Raw genomic sequence first — 18,523 nt, forward strand, 5'->3', positions numbered from 1 at the left:
TTTCTATTTCCATATTAAGAATTAGCAAAGACTTTGACAATAGCACTTTCTTTCATCTACCTAATAGCACTTAGCTAATACAGCCATTTGCCACAGAGGAAACTCTGCAAACACAAAGAGCTGATAATAGATAGGTATTGGAAAGCTTCCCAGCAGAGAGGCGTTTACAGCGTAGTCACAGATGAGTCATCTAACTGATGAGAAAGGTATCAGAGATGGCCAGCAACACAACAATAGCAGAGGAAAGAGATTTTTGTCATTAGGAAAACTGCTTGTTCAGGATTCAGATATATAACCTATTTATCTTTTAGGCTATTTTGAGTTCATCCTTTCTTATTGCCTTATCAAGACTCGCACAGTCACACACCCCATGACATTCAACATAATACAATTATGGTGCTGCATGATTCAGTTATCACTGAGTCATGCTTTAGAACAAGGCCTGGCATTCGTTATAAAACCATGAAAGTAGCCATCATAACTTGCTTTTGCAAAGACTTTAAAAATTTATCTATAAAACATTAGCAATGAGTTACACCTTGGGCAATTACAATGCATAATGGACTCCATGAAACTTTATCTGTCAAAATTTATAATCAGTATCATTGATCAATTTTACATGCATGTATGTTTACCTTCTGGGATGTTTAATAGTATTTATTAAATGTAGTTGAAATGAAATACTCAGTGGACAAACTATATCAGCAAGAAGTATAAAAATTCCTATTAATGGGAATCTGGGAGCACTCATTCATTCAATTCCTAAAATGGCACTTTTCACAATGGCCTTGCAGAAGAGGATCTCTCCTTATCACTCATTTTTGACAGAATCAGATTTCTAAGAAGTTACTAAAAGTCAACAATGATTGCTAAATTAAAGTCTATGTTAATTCTGTGCCTCTCTCTGTCTGACTTTTGGTATGCATAATGAATTACAGGTTATATATACACTAACCTGTCTGAAGTGTTCGTACAGCTAATGAATGCTTAAATGGACCATAACATAACTCCAATCTGATTACATATTTTAAAATACTGAACTGATTTTGTGCATCTCACACAACTATCTTCAATTTGGTTTAATTCCACAACCAAATAAGAACATGGGTAAGAGGATTTTGATTTTTAGAAAAGGAAGAATAGGAAACAAATGTAAGCACCTTTTTTACTCCAGGCACTGTGCTAAGAGGTTTGTATATATTTTCTCATTTAATCTTCACAACAACCCCGGGAGGGAGGTACTATTATTATCCCCATTTTACAGATGAGGAAACTGAGGCAGACCTCTAGAGGTTAAATGACTTGCCCAAGATCACACAGCCAGTAAGTGTCTGAGGCTGGATTTCCTGACTCCAGGCCCAGCACTCTAACTACTATCCCACACTAATTCACAACAAATAATTTAATATTTTAAAAATTGCTACTCATTATGTTGCTGTTTCTATTAAATAGACTCTACCTCAGGAATAATTCCAAGAAGAAATAATTATCCATGGATTTTCAATATTCAATATCCCATAGCTCTCAGAAGTCTTAATGCATATCCAATGTTGTGGTGTTCTAAGGCTTCCTTCATGGATTGAACTTTGGAAGCTTACGCCATGGAAGGTTCTATGAAGCTTCCCCCAAAACATCCTTTAGTAGCTCTGTCCGAGAAGGGCTCAGTGAGTTACTGGTCTGACCCAATGTGGTACTGCTTGGTCATGATAACAACTCAGGTATTCACTTGTGAGTGAATTGTTTTTCATGGTACCATAAACCATGGAGCTGTTAAATTATTTGACTGGTTCTAACTGAAAAATGTAAGTTCTCTATGCTATCAGGACTAAGGAATCGGAAAGAGTGGGAGGTGGTATTTCTTAGAATGCTTTGAGGAAAGGAAAAGGCCTTGAAGGAACTTCATTTGCTGGCAAACTATCCTTACCTTCCATTTCTAGTAACCACTCAGCTTCCTAGTGTGGAATTTCAAATGAGAAATAAGATACATGAGGTTAACAGGCACCTAGGTGGTGCAGTAGATAGAGCAGCGTGCCTAGAGTCAAGACCCTGAGTTCAAATCCAGCCTTGAATACCTACTAGTTTTGTGACCCTGGGCAAGTCACTTAACCTGTTGGCCACAGTTTCCTCCTCTGTAAAATGGGAATAAAATGGAATATCTCCCAGAATTGTTGTGATGGTCAAATGAAACGCGCTAAGGCAGGTGCACAATAACCACTATGTAAATGTGTTAGCTATTGTTAGCATCATTATTATGAGGCATGGCTCAATGGATAGGGTAGTGAAACAAAGGTATTGTTCCTTGGTGAGGCTGTTTGTTTCTATGAACAGAGAGGTTCGACCAAATGAAACTCCAGCACCAAGAAAAAGCAGAGACTACAGCATAGACAAAGACTGAAGGTTCAGATCCCATGCAAAGGTTATGACTGCATGGGAGGATATCAGATATTAAACTGAGAGACTATGACTACAAACACTTATTCTAAAGGTCAAGAAAAGAGAAATCCTATCAAACAGGTGGGAGAACTCCGAGCTCTCCTTAATGGGGCTCTTTACCGTTTTTTGTGGCATGAGCTCCATCAGCAATCTGATGAAGCTCATGGACCCCTCCTCAATAACATTTTAAAATGTATACCATAAAACTCATAGCATTATAAAAGATAACAATTATAATGAAATTTATCCTGCATTAATGTGGTTCGTATACTTCATTGCACTATGAGAGCCTTGAGGGTAAGGATTGTTTTTCTCTGCCTTTTTTTGTATCCCCAGCATTTAGCACAAGGATAAACACATAGTAGGCCCTTGATAAATGCTTGTTGGCTTCACTTGACAGTTATCAAAATTATAAAATAAGATACCATGAATACTGGGTGGAAAGAATCCCTTTGGGCTTAAAAAAGACTCAAGGAGTAGCCTCAATGAACATTATGTAACATTTTCTTGCTCTCTCTCTCTCTCTCTCTCTCTCCAAGTATAATCTACTAGATTTCTTCAAGGTACCAGTGTAATAAGGGAAAATAAACATTCTTTATTTTCATTATCCCACCGCCTTTCAAACCCAAGGGAGTGGTACCCTGTTGGAGTGTGAATGTAGCTAAAAGCGAACTATTTTTACTTTCTTTGCTTTTTTGTGTTGTTTTTTTTTTTACTTTGTTCTGTTTCTTCTTTCACAACATGACTAATATGGAAACACGTTTTGACATGATTCCACCTGTATAACCTGTATCAGATTGCCATCTTAGAAGACAAAGGGGAGGGAGGGAGAAAAAATTGGAACTCAAAATCTTATAAAAAAAAAAAAGAATGTTGAAAATTGCCTTTACATGTACTTGGCAATAATAAAACACTATTTACATTTTAAAAAAAGAAAAAAGGGCACCTAACTTTCTGGAGTTAATGACACTTTCCTTATAACCCCAAGTTCATGGAATATTTCCATTCCCAATATAATTTCCATCTAACTGCTTCATCTGTTCAATCTCCCACTCCCCTGAATATGATCATCCTGCCCCTGACCTTGGTCTCACTGTCCACTTACCTTTTTAATCTCTCCATCTGCTTTTTTTTGAGAAAGCAATTTATAGGCGTTCAAGTTGTTCTCAAAGCTCCTAAAATAAAAATAATGGAGAATTCTATTTATCATCATTTTAAAATACTTGAAAGAAAGCAGACCTATTCTCCACATCACACAAAGGATTTTTCAAACATATTATGTCATTGTAGTTAGGTGGTGCAGTGGACAGAGTGCTGGGCCTAGAGTTGGGAAGACCTGAGTTCAAATCCAGCTCAGACACCTACTAGCTATGTGACCCTGGGCAAGTCACTCAACCTGTTTACCTCTGTGTTTTCAACTATAAAAATAGGATAGTAACAGCATGTACCTTCCAGGATTGGTCTGAGGATCAAACAAGGTAATATTTATAAAGTATTCTGCACAGTGCCTGGCGTACAGTAGAAACTTAATTAATGCTTATCTCCTTCTCCTCTGACCATCCTTTTCCTTATAACAATAGATAATAATGGGACAAATTCTGGGTTTTATTTTTTAGTGGTGGTTGTTGTTGTGACTGTTCATTTCAAAAATTCTGTCAAAATATTATGTAGTCAGAATTGAGGAATGAACATGTATCAGATTGTTTGCCATCTTAGAAAGGAAAAAGGGATGGAGGAAGAAAAAACGTGCAACTCAAAAATCTTATAGAAAGCTTTGTCATGGCAGAAAATATCTAAGAAAATATACTAAATTTAGTCTTACAGAACTGTAAGAATCTTTAGAGGTTATCTGGTCCAACCTCCTATAATAGATGATCAAAATAATACACAAAAAGAGAAAATGCTTCATGATTCCCAAATTTGAAAAGATCAAATTTCTACTTTGTATTAAAAAAAATTCTCACTGTCATTTGTATGTTTATGACATATGTAGGGTTCTCTGCAGAGACCTACATACAACCCTAAATGGCCTGCCTGCTCCCAACATAGCTGTTACACTATCCAGCACCCACAGGATGATGGCTATAAAAGGCATCTTTAAAGCCACCTAGCTCAATCCTCTCACTTTACAAATATGGGAAATGATTTGCCTAAGAACACACAAGTATTAAGGGGCAGAGTCAGAATTTGAACTCAGGTCCTCTGACTCCAAAGTTACCACCATCCCCAGTTCCACAATCCCAGGTCTTGCTCAGGCCAGTACATCTTTCATTGTGGTTTGAAGGATCAGGAAACAGTTCATCTTCCAGTATGCCATAGAGATAAGGGAAGGACAAGATGAGGCAGAAGATCCAACCAGAGGAGGGAACCTGTGGCCTTCTAGGTCCTTGAGTGTGGCCTTTTGACTGAGTCCAAATTTTATAGAACATATTCTCTTATTAAGGGGATTTGTTCTGTGACGTATGGAATCAGTCAAAGGACCACACTTCAGGATCTAGAGGGCCACATGTGGCCTTGAGGCCACAGGTTCCCCACCCCTGTAATGGAGAGTTGCTGTGTGTCATGGCCTCAAAGAGCTATGAATGCCCCTGAGTTACATACTACTGTAGAAGGACTCAGTCAAGTTCAGTCACTGACTGGTACTGACAGCAGCCCTGAGACAAGGAGTCTGGTGTCAAGAGAGATGCTAATCCCTAAATGGGAAGGAGGTCTAAGGCATACAGAGGAAAAAAGGGTTCACAGAAAGCAATAATGGAGGCCACGACAGGAGGGGTATCAGAAGTAATTTAATGTAATGGCAAAAACAGTATTTGCTCAAGGCTGCCCTCCTCCCATTTTGAGGAAGTCCCTTACAAACTGTTGCTTCAAAGCCCCACTTGTTTCTCTTTTGTCCCATTCATAATTAATTCAAGAGTCCCATTTCCAAAATCCCTGACGGCCATCTAATCTCTGCTGGAAGACATCCAATAATGAGAAACTCACTATCTAACAAGATAACTCCTGGTTTTCAGTTCATTTTCTAAAGCCTTAGCAACATGAATACCCATGAATACCATACATCTTAATTTCAGTATAACTTGGCTTTCAGGAAATTCATATCACACACTTCAACTAGTTGTTGTTTGGAAGTCATTTGTCCCTTCTGACACCAATTTCAAAGCACAGCCATGGAAATCCAGAGGAAATAACTATTGAGAATGAGACTTTTTAAGTGCACATGTCTCCTTTCCTGAGAGCCCTGACCAGGAAACAGCATTTGACTCTACAGTTCCATCTCTAAATTGACTCACCTTCCTCGAAGCTTCACAGCCTCATCAAATTGTCTTTTATCCATTGCCTTCTGAACTTCCTGAGTCTTAAAACAAAAACAGTAAAAGCAAGTTTAAAAATGTAAAAGCGTAAGATATTCCCTAAGGTGGTACATTGAACCAGGTCTGAAGTCCAGAAGACTCATCAAATAGTTCAAATACTGCTTCAACCATTTACTAAACTGGGCAACCCTGGTCAAGTCACTTAACCCTGTTGGCCTCAGTTTCCTTATCTGGTAAGATGAGCTGGAGAAGGAAATGGCAAACCACTTCAGTAGCTTTTCCAATAAAACCCCAACTGGGGTCCCAAAGAGTTGGACATGTCTGAACAATATCAACAAGAGAAAACAGTTTGCTTCCTTTCCTTTTTTTCCCTTTCAGAATGTAATGTAGACAGATTTGGTGGCCTAGATATTAAACAGCTCACGTGGTAATATCAGGTTCAGTCCACATGCATGGCCACTATGACCGTGTTGAACCTATATGAATAGATGTAGACAAAGCTCATGAGCCTTCCCTTACTATATATGAGTAAGGGATGATATAGTAGCTAGCATTAATGACCCCAATGTGACTCTACTACTACCTTACCTGACTCATAAGGATTTGGAAAAATGTCAAGTGCTCTACAAATAGGAGATGAGTATCTTTATTACCATTGTCATTTGGCTATCTCCCCACCCCTGTCCCTAAGGGACCAGGCAGATAGTGTGATCTGTTTTATGTGTACCTTGGTCATCTAAATGTCATTGGACAAGGATCTGGGCCTAAGATTTAATAGGGAGATGTTAGCTGGCTAGACTGCATTTGGAAAATTTTCAATGAGTCCAAGGTATCCCCTCAAATTCAATGTCCATCATTTTCATATCACTTTCTGCCCAGGGAATGGGCTTTATTCAGTCCTACTCAACTCCTGATAATTAAGAGCTGATATTGTGACAGGCACTGTGCCAAGCTATTTATGGAAGAACGGGGACAAGAATTATACCAGAGAAGGAGGGATAGAAGTGTTGCACCCTGTAACAGCAAAGAGAATGTTCATGCTGGTAAGACCATGGACTCATCCATGTACTGAAGTATAAGCTCAACTGACTTGGATGGTTCTGGGTGGGCTGCTTCAAATACTCTCCAACTATGAGACATGGGTTACTGTTCAGAGAGCTCCTCTCTTCGAATTCCAATACCACCTACTTTAGTGCCTGATTATATACTGTTTCATGCTGTGTTCCAACTGTTTTGCGTGTGCATGTCCCAACTCCCCAGCAATACTCTAAAATTCCTTTAGGGCACAGTCCTTGCATACTTCTTTTATATTCTCTCAGCACCTAAAATGGAACTGGTGCTCAGTAAATCATCCCTCACTCATCTACTCGTAAACCCAAAGATGCCAAGAGAAGACTCACTTAAAAAAACTCAAAAACAATAAACCAACTAATTTAGATGAGGCAATTAAAAAGAGTCACACAGATTGTAACTAAGGTGCAGATAAAAATAACAAAATTAAACAAAGTGATACTAATCTCTCCAGTTTCACAAAAGAGTAATTAAAAATGCTTCGCCTCGATTAGAGAGAATAATGAATCCTGTGAAGTAGTTGCATTATTTGAATTTATACTGCATATTTCTATTGTGGTGGAACCAATTACCATATTTTTGATAATTATAACTTATAATAGTGATTTCAAATACATGCAACCACTTCACAAGGCTAATTATTCACACTACTTGGGACCTAGCTGTGTTTCACTAGGAAACTGCTGTTACTATATATCCTTTAGACCACTAATTATTATCTTGGAGACTTCAATTTACTTTTCGTTCATTCAGTGAATGACAAGGCAGAAAGGCTTCACTCAGGCTGTTGGTCTGCTCAGTTAGTAACAGGCACTAATTGTCACTCACCACCTTCCCAGTCCAATTAATTAACTGGAATTACCAGTTGGCTCCATGCCATGAACTTACCAAATGCACACACTCCATCAGGGGCAGACGCACAGACTGATTTCCAGACAGAGACACAACACATGCTGGGGTATCTGGTGTAGCCTCAAGAAGGGCCAATACAGCATCCACACCCATGCGACTAGCCTGGAAAGGAAAGAATGTGGTAAGCATGAAACTCAAGGACATCATATTAAAAAGGACACCTTGGAAGAGTCAATTAGTACCTTTTATTAATAAGGATCTTTGAAAGAGGTCTACAATCTCAAACTCTTACCATTCTCAGTCTATGGGTTCTAGACATCTCCATGAATAAATGGATCATAGGTACTTGTTTCTAATACAAAACACCTGGATAGCTGCCTGCATTCTCACTAGACTTCTCCTCTTTCATTTTTTTTTAGAATCCTTTCTTTTATGAAAAAGGAGAAAACCTCCATTATACATGAATGGCCTTTAACCCCCTCCAAAACGTGCCAGTTTCAATTTTAGCAAGGAGGAGAAGCCTCACTCAGGATTCTTGATATTGAGGAAAATAAAGCAAGGGCATGAAACCACGAATCCTCAATCTGGATAAATTCTTTTATTCTCTTGTCCCATCTTTCACCTCTTAACAAGACCTTAGCTTCCCCATTACACTTCTGCCTGCTGGGCTCCATTCTCCCAGGGATCCAAGCTACTGCAGTAATGAGTTCAAAGGCCCGTTAGTACTCTTTAGACTCTTTAGGTCTGATTTACTTTTCTTAAGCTGGCTAGTCTCCAGTCAACTTTAAAACAAACACAAGTAGCCATTAATGTCTCAGATGATAAAGTTCCTAACCTGCCCAGAAGAGGGATATTCTGCACTTTGCCAAATGGTCCTATCAGGGAACTCATCCTGAATGTCAACCAGTATATCTACTATTTAAGAAGTTGAGGTCTGGTTCCTTTGAATACCCCCAAATAGACTCTTTTCTTGGAAACATGCCAAATAAAAAGAGTGATTACTCCTACAAACTTACCAGAATCCTGTCAAAAGCAGAAGGAGTTCCTCCTCTTTGGACATGTCCAAGGATTGTCACACGAGTATCAAATCCCAGCTGTTTAACTACAAGCTACAGAAAAATTCATTATAGCAATGAAGAAATACAACATTGCAATAGGGAGTTGTGCATTATTGAATAAAATTCATATGAATAACACAAGAATAATATGTGGTAATGAATAACACAAGAGTGATATGTAGTAATAGACATGCTTTACATCTTAGCTGAGGGAAATGTGCTTTCTTTGAACACTCTTTTTTCTAGATCTGAGGAGGGAAAGTTGAATCTCTACTTTTCACCCTCTGACGATGCTAGCAAAAACCTATTCAAAATTGTTCTGGAAAAGAATTGTTTCCCAAGAAGGTAAAAAAACAAAAAAGATTTATATAAAAAAAAGTTTAACAGTTTATATTAAATTATTCACAGACAAACTGAGAATTAAGAAAGAGGCTTTGGGAATTTTCTTCTAATCACCTAAACTGTCTTACGTTTTAAAAGCTATGCATGTGACAGTAGGTTATAAGGAGGATGATATTCAATGAGGGATAGACTTGGCATCAGGAGGACTTAGGTTTCTGATGCTTATTAGACAATGAACCTGGAACAAATAAGTCACTTAAACTCCATGGTTTTCAGTCAGTGCTACAGATTTTGTCTTCTAAATCACAGATGCTGAAGAACTCATGGACCTGTATTTGCTTATGAGGCAGCATAGAACTGAAAGAGCACTGTACCAGAAAAGTCAGGAGACCTCAATTCTAGTTCCTAAAATCCATTAAGAACTAGATGAGTGACCTTACACAAAGGACATCATTCCAGTTTCCTCAGTTGTGAAAGGAAGAGACTAGCCTAGTTCTGCCCTTGGTTCTTTACAGTTTTAACAATCTGTGATAACAGAATACCCAATTACCTTAAATACAATGGAATGGCATAACAAAACCAAAGAAAATTTTTAAAACTGTCTTTGAGCTTTATGTAAAAAGATACTCTTTCTGGGGTGTGTCTGAAGTTAGAATCAATGATGACTTCCTGGAAATACTGGTAAATGTCCTTCAGATTTAGAGTGTTCATATTTAAGAATAGTAGGATCCAATTTATAACAGCACAATTTATGTTAAAAATAACGTAGGTGCTGAGTAAATTAATACCTGTTGGTTGTTTATATCACTAACAGTGTGGTACAACAGACTTGAACAGTGAAGGTAGTTCTGAGGCTGAAGCCCAAATCCTTCCTAGTGCCTCACCCTGTCCCACTGCCTTAAACCACATCCAGTAGTTTGCTTGTATTTCCTTCATGGAGCTTTCAATAACAGCAATCCTGTGGGATGAGCTAAGAAGCCTCTGGGGAGGCAGGCTGGTACTGATAGATGTGTGCCACTAGCCAGGGCAAACCAACAAAAAAGCCTAGTGTTGTGGGTTCCTTCTTTAGAGTTGCAAATAACATGGTGATTCACTTTCAATAAACTCAAGATGGCTTTATTCCCAGACAAGCCTCTTAGTTAGTGCTCCAGGCTAGAAGGTAACCAAGCAAGAGAGGACACCGAAATGTTCCGGCAACACAATTCAATCCAACAAGCTCTGCTTTTGTCCCTGACAAATACTAATTGTGTGACCTTGGATACATTAGAGGGAGGTGCCTAGACCTCAAGTGCATTAAGATTTAGGCAACTTTCAGACTGAGTTGCAGAGAAGGAGCTGACCTACACTGTTGTGTGTGTGGGGGATGGCTCTCATCTGGGAGTTCCCTTTAGCAATGAAATCATAGGTCTGGTCCTTATCTGTAAAATGGGGTTAACAATAGTACCTACTTCACAGGGTCATTGTGAGGATCAAATGCGATAAAAAATGAAAGTGATCTGTAAGTCTTGAAGTGCTATATATACACGTGAACTGTCATCCATATCTTTACTGCTACATGGCAGGCAGTATGGTGGGCACTGGGGGTGCTGGGATAAAATAAAGTCACTGGGTACTCTAAAAAGAATAATCTCTTTGCTATTAAAATCTGTACTTATTCCTAAAGAGGAAATTCTAGTTATAAGGAAGAATGTTATATCCTAGTGAGCACCTACCTTTATTCTTAATATGAATTGTTCTGCTTTTATAAATTAGATGCCTCTGACCACCCTTCAAAGGTGCTATTTTTGTGAGGGTTTAAAAAAATAAATGCACATATATATATGTATATATACATATATATATCTCAATAATTTCTCAGAAGCATTACAGTAAAGTCCTACAACTTACGTCCTTAATCTGCTCAGAAGTAATAGGTTTATTATGGATATCAATCGCTCCTTCTGCAACAATGATAATGTTCAGCCTCTTCTTGTTGGCACGGTTCTATGAGAAAAAAAGGATTTTTCAAAGACCTGAACCAAAGAGAACTAGAAATTTCCCTGTCCCACTTTTCCAATCCAAATTCAATCAATTCCTCTCCTACTAAAAGAACTGACAAGGCAGAGATAAAAAAACTTCTAGGATTGGAGGCAGAAACTGGTGATGATCAGTGCCTCATGATGTTTTTCTTAAATTGTGCTTTTTATATTAAAAAAAGTTGTGTTTTTTATTGCGGTCTTTTGGGGAGAAGATTGCAGGAGGGCACCACCATTCACCCACTCATCCAGTTACCTTTTCTCCACCTGCTCTCCATTTTCTATTGTTTGCCTATAGCTATTTTCTCCTGATGGGGCAGCTAGATTGTACAGTAGATAGAGCACTGGAGCTGGAGCCAGGAGAACCAGGAAGCCCTGAGTTCAGATTCAGACACAGACATTTCCTAGCTGTGTGACCCTAGGCAGTTAGGTGGAACAGTGGATAAGAGTTCTGAGTCTGGAGTCAGGAAGACTCATCTTCCTGAGAGCCTCAGACACTTACTAGTTGTGTGATGCTGGGCAAGTCACTTCACCTTGTTTGCCTATGTTTCTTCATCTATAAAATAAGATGGAGAAGGAAAGGGCAAACCACTCCAATATCTTTGCTAAGAAAACCCCATTTGGGATCATGGAGTCAAGTGACTGAACAACAAAAAGTTCCTCCAAAATCTGCCCAACAACCATCTTCTCTTTTTTATTCCTATTTTCTATTCTCATTTCCATCACCTTTGCACAAGACTTTACTTCACACTTGGACAACTGAAAAAACTGCCTTGCTCCTCTCCCCACCTCACTCTAGTTTCTTCCTTCTCCAACTCAATCTACACACAGTTCCCAGATTAATTCTCCTTTAAGATAGTTCTGTTTCCATCATCTTGATGCTAAAAAACTTTCAGTGGCTCCCTGCTGCCCACTAAAACTTCTTAGCATTGTGTTCAGGGGCATCCATCTGCTATTGCAGCCTTATTTACCTAAACACATCCACAGCCTGCCAACTGGACTACTTTCTATTTCCCAAACATGGCCTGGATTTTTCTCTGCTACAACAACTTTGTTCATGCTTTTCCTTACAACTGAGGATACCTCCCTTGCCCTTCCTTTCTACCAATCAATATCCTATCAAGCCTAAGTATCCAGATAACATCTCTTTTATGAAGCCATAAAGAAATTGGATTCCTCCTCCAGAATGGTGTTTCTCTTTTCTCCAAATGCCCTGAGCATCGTTATGTCCTTCTCTTACGGGACTTAACGGTATTCTACTTTGTAGCACAGTTAATCAGTGCCCTAGTGTTGTCCCCTTCTCCTCCCCTTAAATTATAAAATGATTGTTTAGAATTTATATTCACCTTGATCTCTTTCACGATAAGGACTTAACACAGTGGTTTGTTATGCACATGACCAGCATTCAAGTAATGTTTGTTGAATGTGTTAATATTCAATAGGAAGAACCATGTTGTCAAACTCTGCCATTTATATCCTTCCAATTCAATCAACAGATATTTCTAGAGTGAATTATGTATAAGACCCTCCAGGATGTTTTGAGAGATATTTGCCCTCAAGGATCTTAAAATCTAATGGGAAGATAAAATAAGTATGCCTACACACCACACACACACACACGAACACACACACACACATACACACACACGGAGTCTCAAAACTTGACAAAGTAAGCCTGTTTTTCTCATAAAATACTATGTTAATATTAGTACTAGTAATGAGGACAGGGAACTTAAAATGTAGTCTATAAAAACCTCCTTCTAGTCACAGAACAGAAATTACACAAAACATTATAATTTAAACCTTGGGACCATTTCCACATTGTAAATCTTCTAATTAAATTAAGCATGCATGATTCTAAGAAGAATCAAAATAGGGCAGAATTCTACAGGGATACACATTTGTGTTTGAGCTGAGTAATATCCTCCCCAAAACATACATACTCACATCCACAACAGAAAGAGAAATCAATTCCTTCAAAAAAATATTAAACAAACTCTGTATTTGGGAAAATTAAGTCTGATACAAAATACTAAATTATTTTATGTTAAAATCAAGCCTTCATACACACACACACACTCTTAGAATATAAAAATATTTCTACTTCCCCCATACTACTTCACACTACTCCAAAGGAACTCCTCCTTCCTTTCTTGGGCACTTTAATATACTATTTTTATATTGTAAAGTGTCTCAAGGCAAGGGCTTAACTAGTGAAAGACCTTTAGAGCCGTTATTTTGTAAACCTGTGGACTGGTGATACACAGTCCAGTCATTACTGTAGGTAGCGAACTCACTAAAGATAGATACTTCTGATCTCCCTTTGCAAATCTCTTCAGCACTCAGTATATTTATAAAATAAATGCTTTAATAAAGTATTAAAATGAAGAACAGGTAAGCAATAACAGGCAACTAATGCACGTATCGTACATTGAGTTTATCTTTTAATTAGACCCATTAACATAGGAAAGTATTTTTTAATCTCCTGCTAGACATCCTACTTTAACAAATATTCTGGAATACAAGCAAAACTTTCACGTCACAAAAAGGAGGAAAGATATTCTACAAAGTAATTTAATGAGAAGCCAATAAAACTGAAAGCAAGGTTAATCATAATGAAAAAACATAGTTAATGGATAGATACCATTTTCCATGTAATACTAAAGAGGAATTAGGATATGAGAATAGAAAACAGGCCCATTCTGGCTAGGATACTTGGTGATATGTCAAACTAATGGAGAGCCAAATGGATTTGCAGGCAAAATCTGGTTTTGCAAGCCCTGAACCCACAGGCAAGGCCCATTACCTAGCCTAAATGAATTACTGGTATTTCTGGGGAAATGAGAAGGTTTTTTCTATTTCATCATATAGCAAGTACCACTCAAACACATGAACCTCTGAAGACAAAATGTACAATAAGTGGCATTAAAATGATCACCTCTGATAGTTTAAGGCATAGTTGCTTCTCCCAGCCTTCCTCTGGTGGGTATTCAGGAATAAACATCCAATCTGCACCACAAGCCAGGGCACTTACAAGAGCTAGATACCTATTCAGGAAAAATCAAAAGGCAGACAACATTACACTTTGTAGGTGACACTGCACTGGATTGAGAACTGAACAGGAGGAAGAGAGCAGATTGGACAACATTTGGGAAGACTTCAGTTATATACCCTTGCTATATATGGGTGGGGTGGAGTGAGGATGGGAGAGATGACTCCGAAACCATCTTTTCCCCATCAGTCATCTTTTCCTAAGCTGCTAAGTGACTGTGAATCACAGAAAACCACAAACCCCAAAGAGTTGAAATTGTAACTGATTCAATAGTCATGGTAAAACAGATGGTAGCGTAAGTAGTTAGGTCCACAGTACATTTCAGAGACCTCAAAGGCAGCTAGTCCAAGCTATATCTAAAGAAGGATCTATTTGATGCTATACCCAATAAGTGGTCATCCACTCAGCCTTTATCTAAAGACCTAAAATGAGGGAGAACTCACTACTTCTTGACACTGCCCCACTTTGTTTTAAACAGCTCTCACTGTCACTAAATTTTCCTTCAAATTACCAGTGATAATATATATAGGAAGTAACATAAAAAGCATCATTTAGGAACTGAGTCATCAGAAAAGGAAGGCTTGTCATGTATTGAGAGTGAGGGATAACAGATGGACAGCCCAAGTATTGTACTGGTACCCAGATAACATCCCAAGACCTAGATTCAGGTCTCAGGCATATTGGGCAAAACATTTAGGGAGAATCTATGAGAAGACTTAGACAAAAACTATACAGGATGAGAAGGTGTAGATGAGACTTCATCTACTCTGATGGAAGACCCCAACTTCACCAAGATCAGAGATACTGTGAAGTATCTGTGGGCTCTAATAGCAACAGGGTGGTATTACGGAAAGTACACTCAAAACAAGAGTCCTGGATTATAGTTCTGGGTCTGCCAACGATTGAAAGTGTGCCATTTCATATCTCTGGGGCTCAGTTTCTTCATCTGCAAAATGAAGGGGTTTAGACATGGTGATTTCCAATGTCCCTAAAGCATATTGTTTTCTAAACACATACCCACAGTGTCTTCCCATAACCTCCAGAACAAAGGTCCTCTGATGACTGTAAGACAGAAAAATAGGGAACAGACATATAATTAACCTTAACATTGGCATGAACACCAAACAGAAAGATTCAGGAATAAATCAATAGGCTTAAAGTAAGAATGTCATTCTATAGCCACTAGAGGTATGCAAACAGACAACGGTAAAGATTCATTTTCTACAAATGCAAATCTGACTTTATTCAAGTGGATGCTTCAAAGCACCTGATATGAAGCAGTCTCTCAACTCATTGAACACTGCTATTTTTTAAAACACATACTTTCAAAACATTACTTTTCCATTTTAAAGACATTCACAGGATATGAGATTTTAAAATTGTTTCTAGAAAACTTTCTTATGGCTATTTCAGGGAAGAGAACGAACTTGTATTAACAGACTTATTTCCAATAAAAAGAACAATTAATTGAACACATTCTCACAAAAGGAACCCAGAAGTAGGGTACTTGGGTTGCCATGAAAATAGTAGAAAATACAGGGGTAATTCTCTTAAAAATGAAGGCTTAGGGACTAAGGAGAAAAGGGGAAATCAATAAATAAAGCACAGACTCATTTTCTTACTCTCCTAATTTCAAACACTCAAATTGTTGCCAGGATATCATGTATCCCGGGTTAGTTTATGACCTGGCACTCCAGTTTGCTTAGGTATGTTTTGCCACCATTCAGATCTTGGCAATTATTTTGTCCAATTGTGTTTTCCCTGCTCATTTCTTTCTTATGTTTTACCTCTGAGCAGTGGTCATGATGGCATCCACGACTTCAATGATTCTATGCAAAGCAGAGTCTGTACCAATTGTCATGTCCGTCCCGCAGAAGTCATTGTCTATAGAGCCCACCATGCCCACAATGTTGAGGTAGGCATATTTCTTCACAGCCTCTTTGTCAATTTTACCTGTTTAAAAATATTGACAACGTTCATGCTGATTATCATTTGATGTTCCAGGATCAACATGATGTTAAGAGGAAAATGATCTCATATGACAAGTGATTTACCCATTTGGTTTTCTCCTCATTCTCACAAATTTTTTGACTAATTGCTCAAGAATTCAGGGAAAGAAGGCTTGTCAAAGACAAAAAAAAAATGTTTTCACAAAATGAGCTGCTCCTTTCAACTAAAAAGAAGACAACTTGGCATTGAAAGAAGGGGTTTCAAATCCTAGTTCCAACTCTTCCTATTTTTGTGTAAGCAAGTCATAGCTTCTAGGTCTTGCACTTGTAAAGCAAGCACCCTGTAAGCTTCAACACACTGTAGAAATTCAGGTTATTAATATTGATATCCTTGAAGTTCAGCCAATACAGACACTGCATTGGAAATATTATAATGTGTCTGTATTATGTCTCTCATTCTTCACATTCCTGGCCTGTTTCTGACTTGCTGGACTTTAAGAGCATGCCTCTTTTCAGTTCTCTTTTGGGTAGTGTGTTCTTCTCTTAGAATATAAACTCACTGAGGTCAAGGATTGTAGTCCTTTCTTGTATTCATATTCCCAGTAATTAGTTCTCTCCTCCTTCCTCCCTCCCTCTCTTCTTTCTTAATATCCAAAGCCCAAGAACATTTGGAGATTTGTCTAAAAAAATGAGAGTTATAGACTAATGAGATAGAAGTATTTCCTAAGCACTCAAAAAGTACCTACATAAGCCTGTACTAAGCATTGGCTGAAATGGTAAAGACCAGCTTAGGTTAGAAATATGTGGTGCCTTATGCCTTTGTTTTCATGATTAAGGGTTCTCTAACATGCTTCTTAATAGGAGAACAGGAAGCAAAGACAGGCCAAACGTAGTCATAAGAGACAAATGTGGGAGTAGGAGAGGGAAGAAGGGAGAGACATTTATAAGTGATTATATCTGTTTATCTGCTTTATAAAAGAGCATAAACAAAACATGAAAAAACGGACAGGGAAAAGTCCAGGTTTGACTCTGGCTTGTTACCCTTTGTCAGACATCCTTAATTCTCCACAGGCAATTTACACCACTTGCTGGCAGTCACTTCTGCCCAACTCCAAGCCTTTCCTCTGCCTGTCATTAGTCCATAATCACTGCTTCAAGGATCTGTCATTTTATCATTTCAGGTACTCCCTCCACTGGCACAGACAGCCACTCTGCTAGGTTTTAGAGGTCTTTCTGAGTTGCTGAAAAACAAATCTATTACTGTTACCATTGTCTGTTAAAATCTGTAGTCAATTCACTCTCCAGACTTAGCTAGGGTGCTCCCCGGATGACTAAAGAACAGTCTTGCTGTTTTGTCTTCTAGCTTGGTAGGGTGTATAAAAGTCTCTACTCCACGGGAATGGTCCTAAAGAAGCCAGGATCACCTCTATACTATATGGGACATTAAAACAGGACTTTAGCAGAGATTACTATACTTTTTAATAGGTTTTATATTATTCAAATTTGACATTATAGGTGTATATGTGAATATACTTACATATTTATACCTGTACATGTGTAATATATATACATACACACACACATACATACATACACACATACACACACACGGTTGGTTGGTGGCTGTCCTTTGTTCTTGAAAAGGACCAAAAGGACATCATCAAGATAAAGGGAAGTTTCAATGTGTACGACTATGTGTACCTTCTTCCACACTACACATACACATACACACTCACACACACATATGCACTCACGCACACATACGCACACACACTGGGGCTGAAGTCAGGAAGACTCATCTTCCTGAATTCAAATCTGGACACAGACACTTACTAGCTATGTGATCCTGGGTAAGTCACTTAACCCCATTTGCCTTAGTTCCTCATCTATAAAATGAGCTGGAGAAGGAAATGGCAAACTTTAGTTTTAGTATATTTGCCATTTAGTTTTGTATCTTTGCCAAGAAAACCCCAAATGGGGTCACAAAGTGTCAGACATGACTACAACAAATGAACGATGAAAAAAATATAAATGTGTATATACACACACACATACATACACATACATATATGGATGAGGTCACAAAGAGTCAGACACAACTAAGATGAACAACAATGAAAAAAATCTATGTGTACTTGTGTGTATATATACACACACATACTTATCCACATACACCTCAGACACAGGTTATAAGAAAACAAATTCCATTATATCCCATAACTAAGATTTTTAGAAATTCTTCTGCAGAAGTTCTAAGTTGTGTACAGCAAAGGAAAGCCTGAATTTAAGTTACAACTCTATCTAGCATTTGGTGAACTATCCAATTTAAACAAGAGGCTTTAAAAGAATAATCTAACTCAGTTGGCTAAACCAAAGTCCTGACTGGAGGCATAACAAATCCACTTCAAGTTACCAAAATCTGCTCTGCAAAAAAAAGTAG

General features: G+C 38.1%; 1 protein-coding gene across 2 annotated transcripts in view; it reads right to left on the reverse strand.

The window, feature by feature from the left end:
* PFKP (phosphofructokinase, platelet) overlaps positions 1-18,523 on the reverse strand; it is a 79,487-nt gene that overhangs the window by 32,135 nt on the left and 28,829 nt on the right. For both annotated transcript variants that reach the window (XM_072652047.1, XM_072652048.1), the window contains exons 5-12: positions 15,922-16,087; positions 15,152-15,196; positions 14,021-14,129; positions 10,955-11,050; positions 8,684-8,776; positions 7,704-7,829; positions 5,724-5,788; positions 3,539-3,608 (exon numbers count right to left, since the gene is read on the reverse strand). In XM_072652047.1, coding sequence (XP_072508148.1) covers positions 3,539-3,608; positions 5,724-5,788; positions 7,704-7,829; positions 8,684-8,776; positions 10,955-11,050; positions 14,021-14,129; positions 15,152-15,196; positions 15,922-16,087 — 770 coding nt within the window. The remainder of the gene's footprint in view (positions 1-3,538; positions 3,609-5,723; positions 5,789-7,703; positions 7,830-8,683; positions 8,777-10,954; positions 11,051-14,020; positions 14,130-15,151; positions 15,197-15,921; positions 16,088-18,523) is intronic.

Source organism: Notamacropus eugenii, chromosome 3, assembly GCF_028372415.1.
Source record: "Notamacropus eugenii isolate mMacEug1 chromosome 3, mMacEug1.pri_v2, whole genome shotgun sequence".
In the NCBI taxonomy this organism is placed as follows: Eukaryota; Metazoa; Chordata; class Mammalia; order Diprotodontia; family Macropodidae; genus Notamacropus; species Notamacropus eugenii.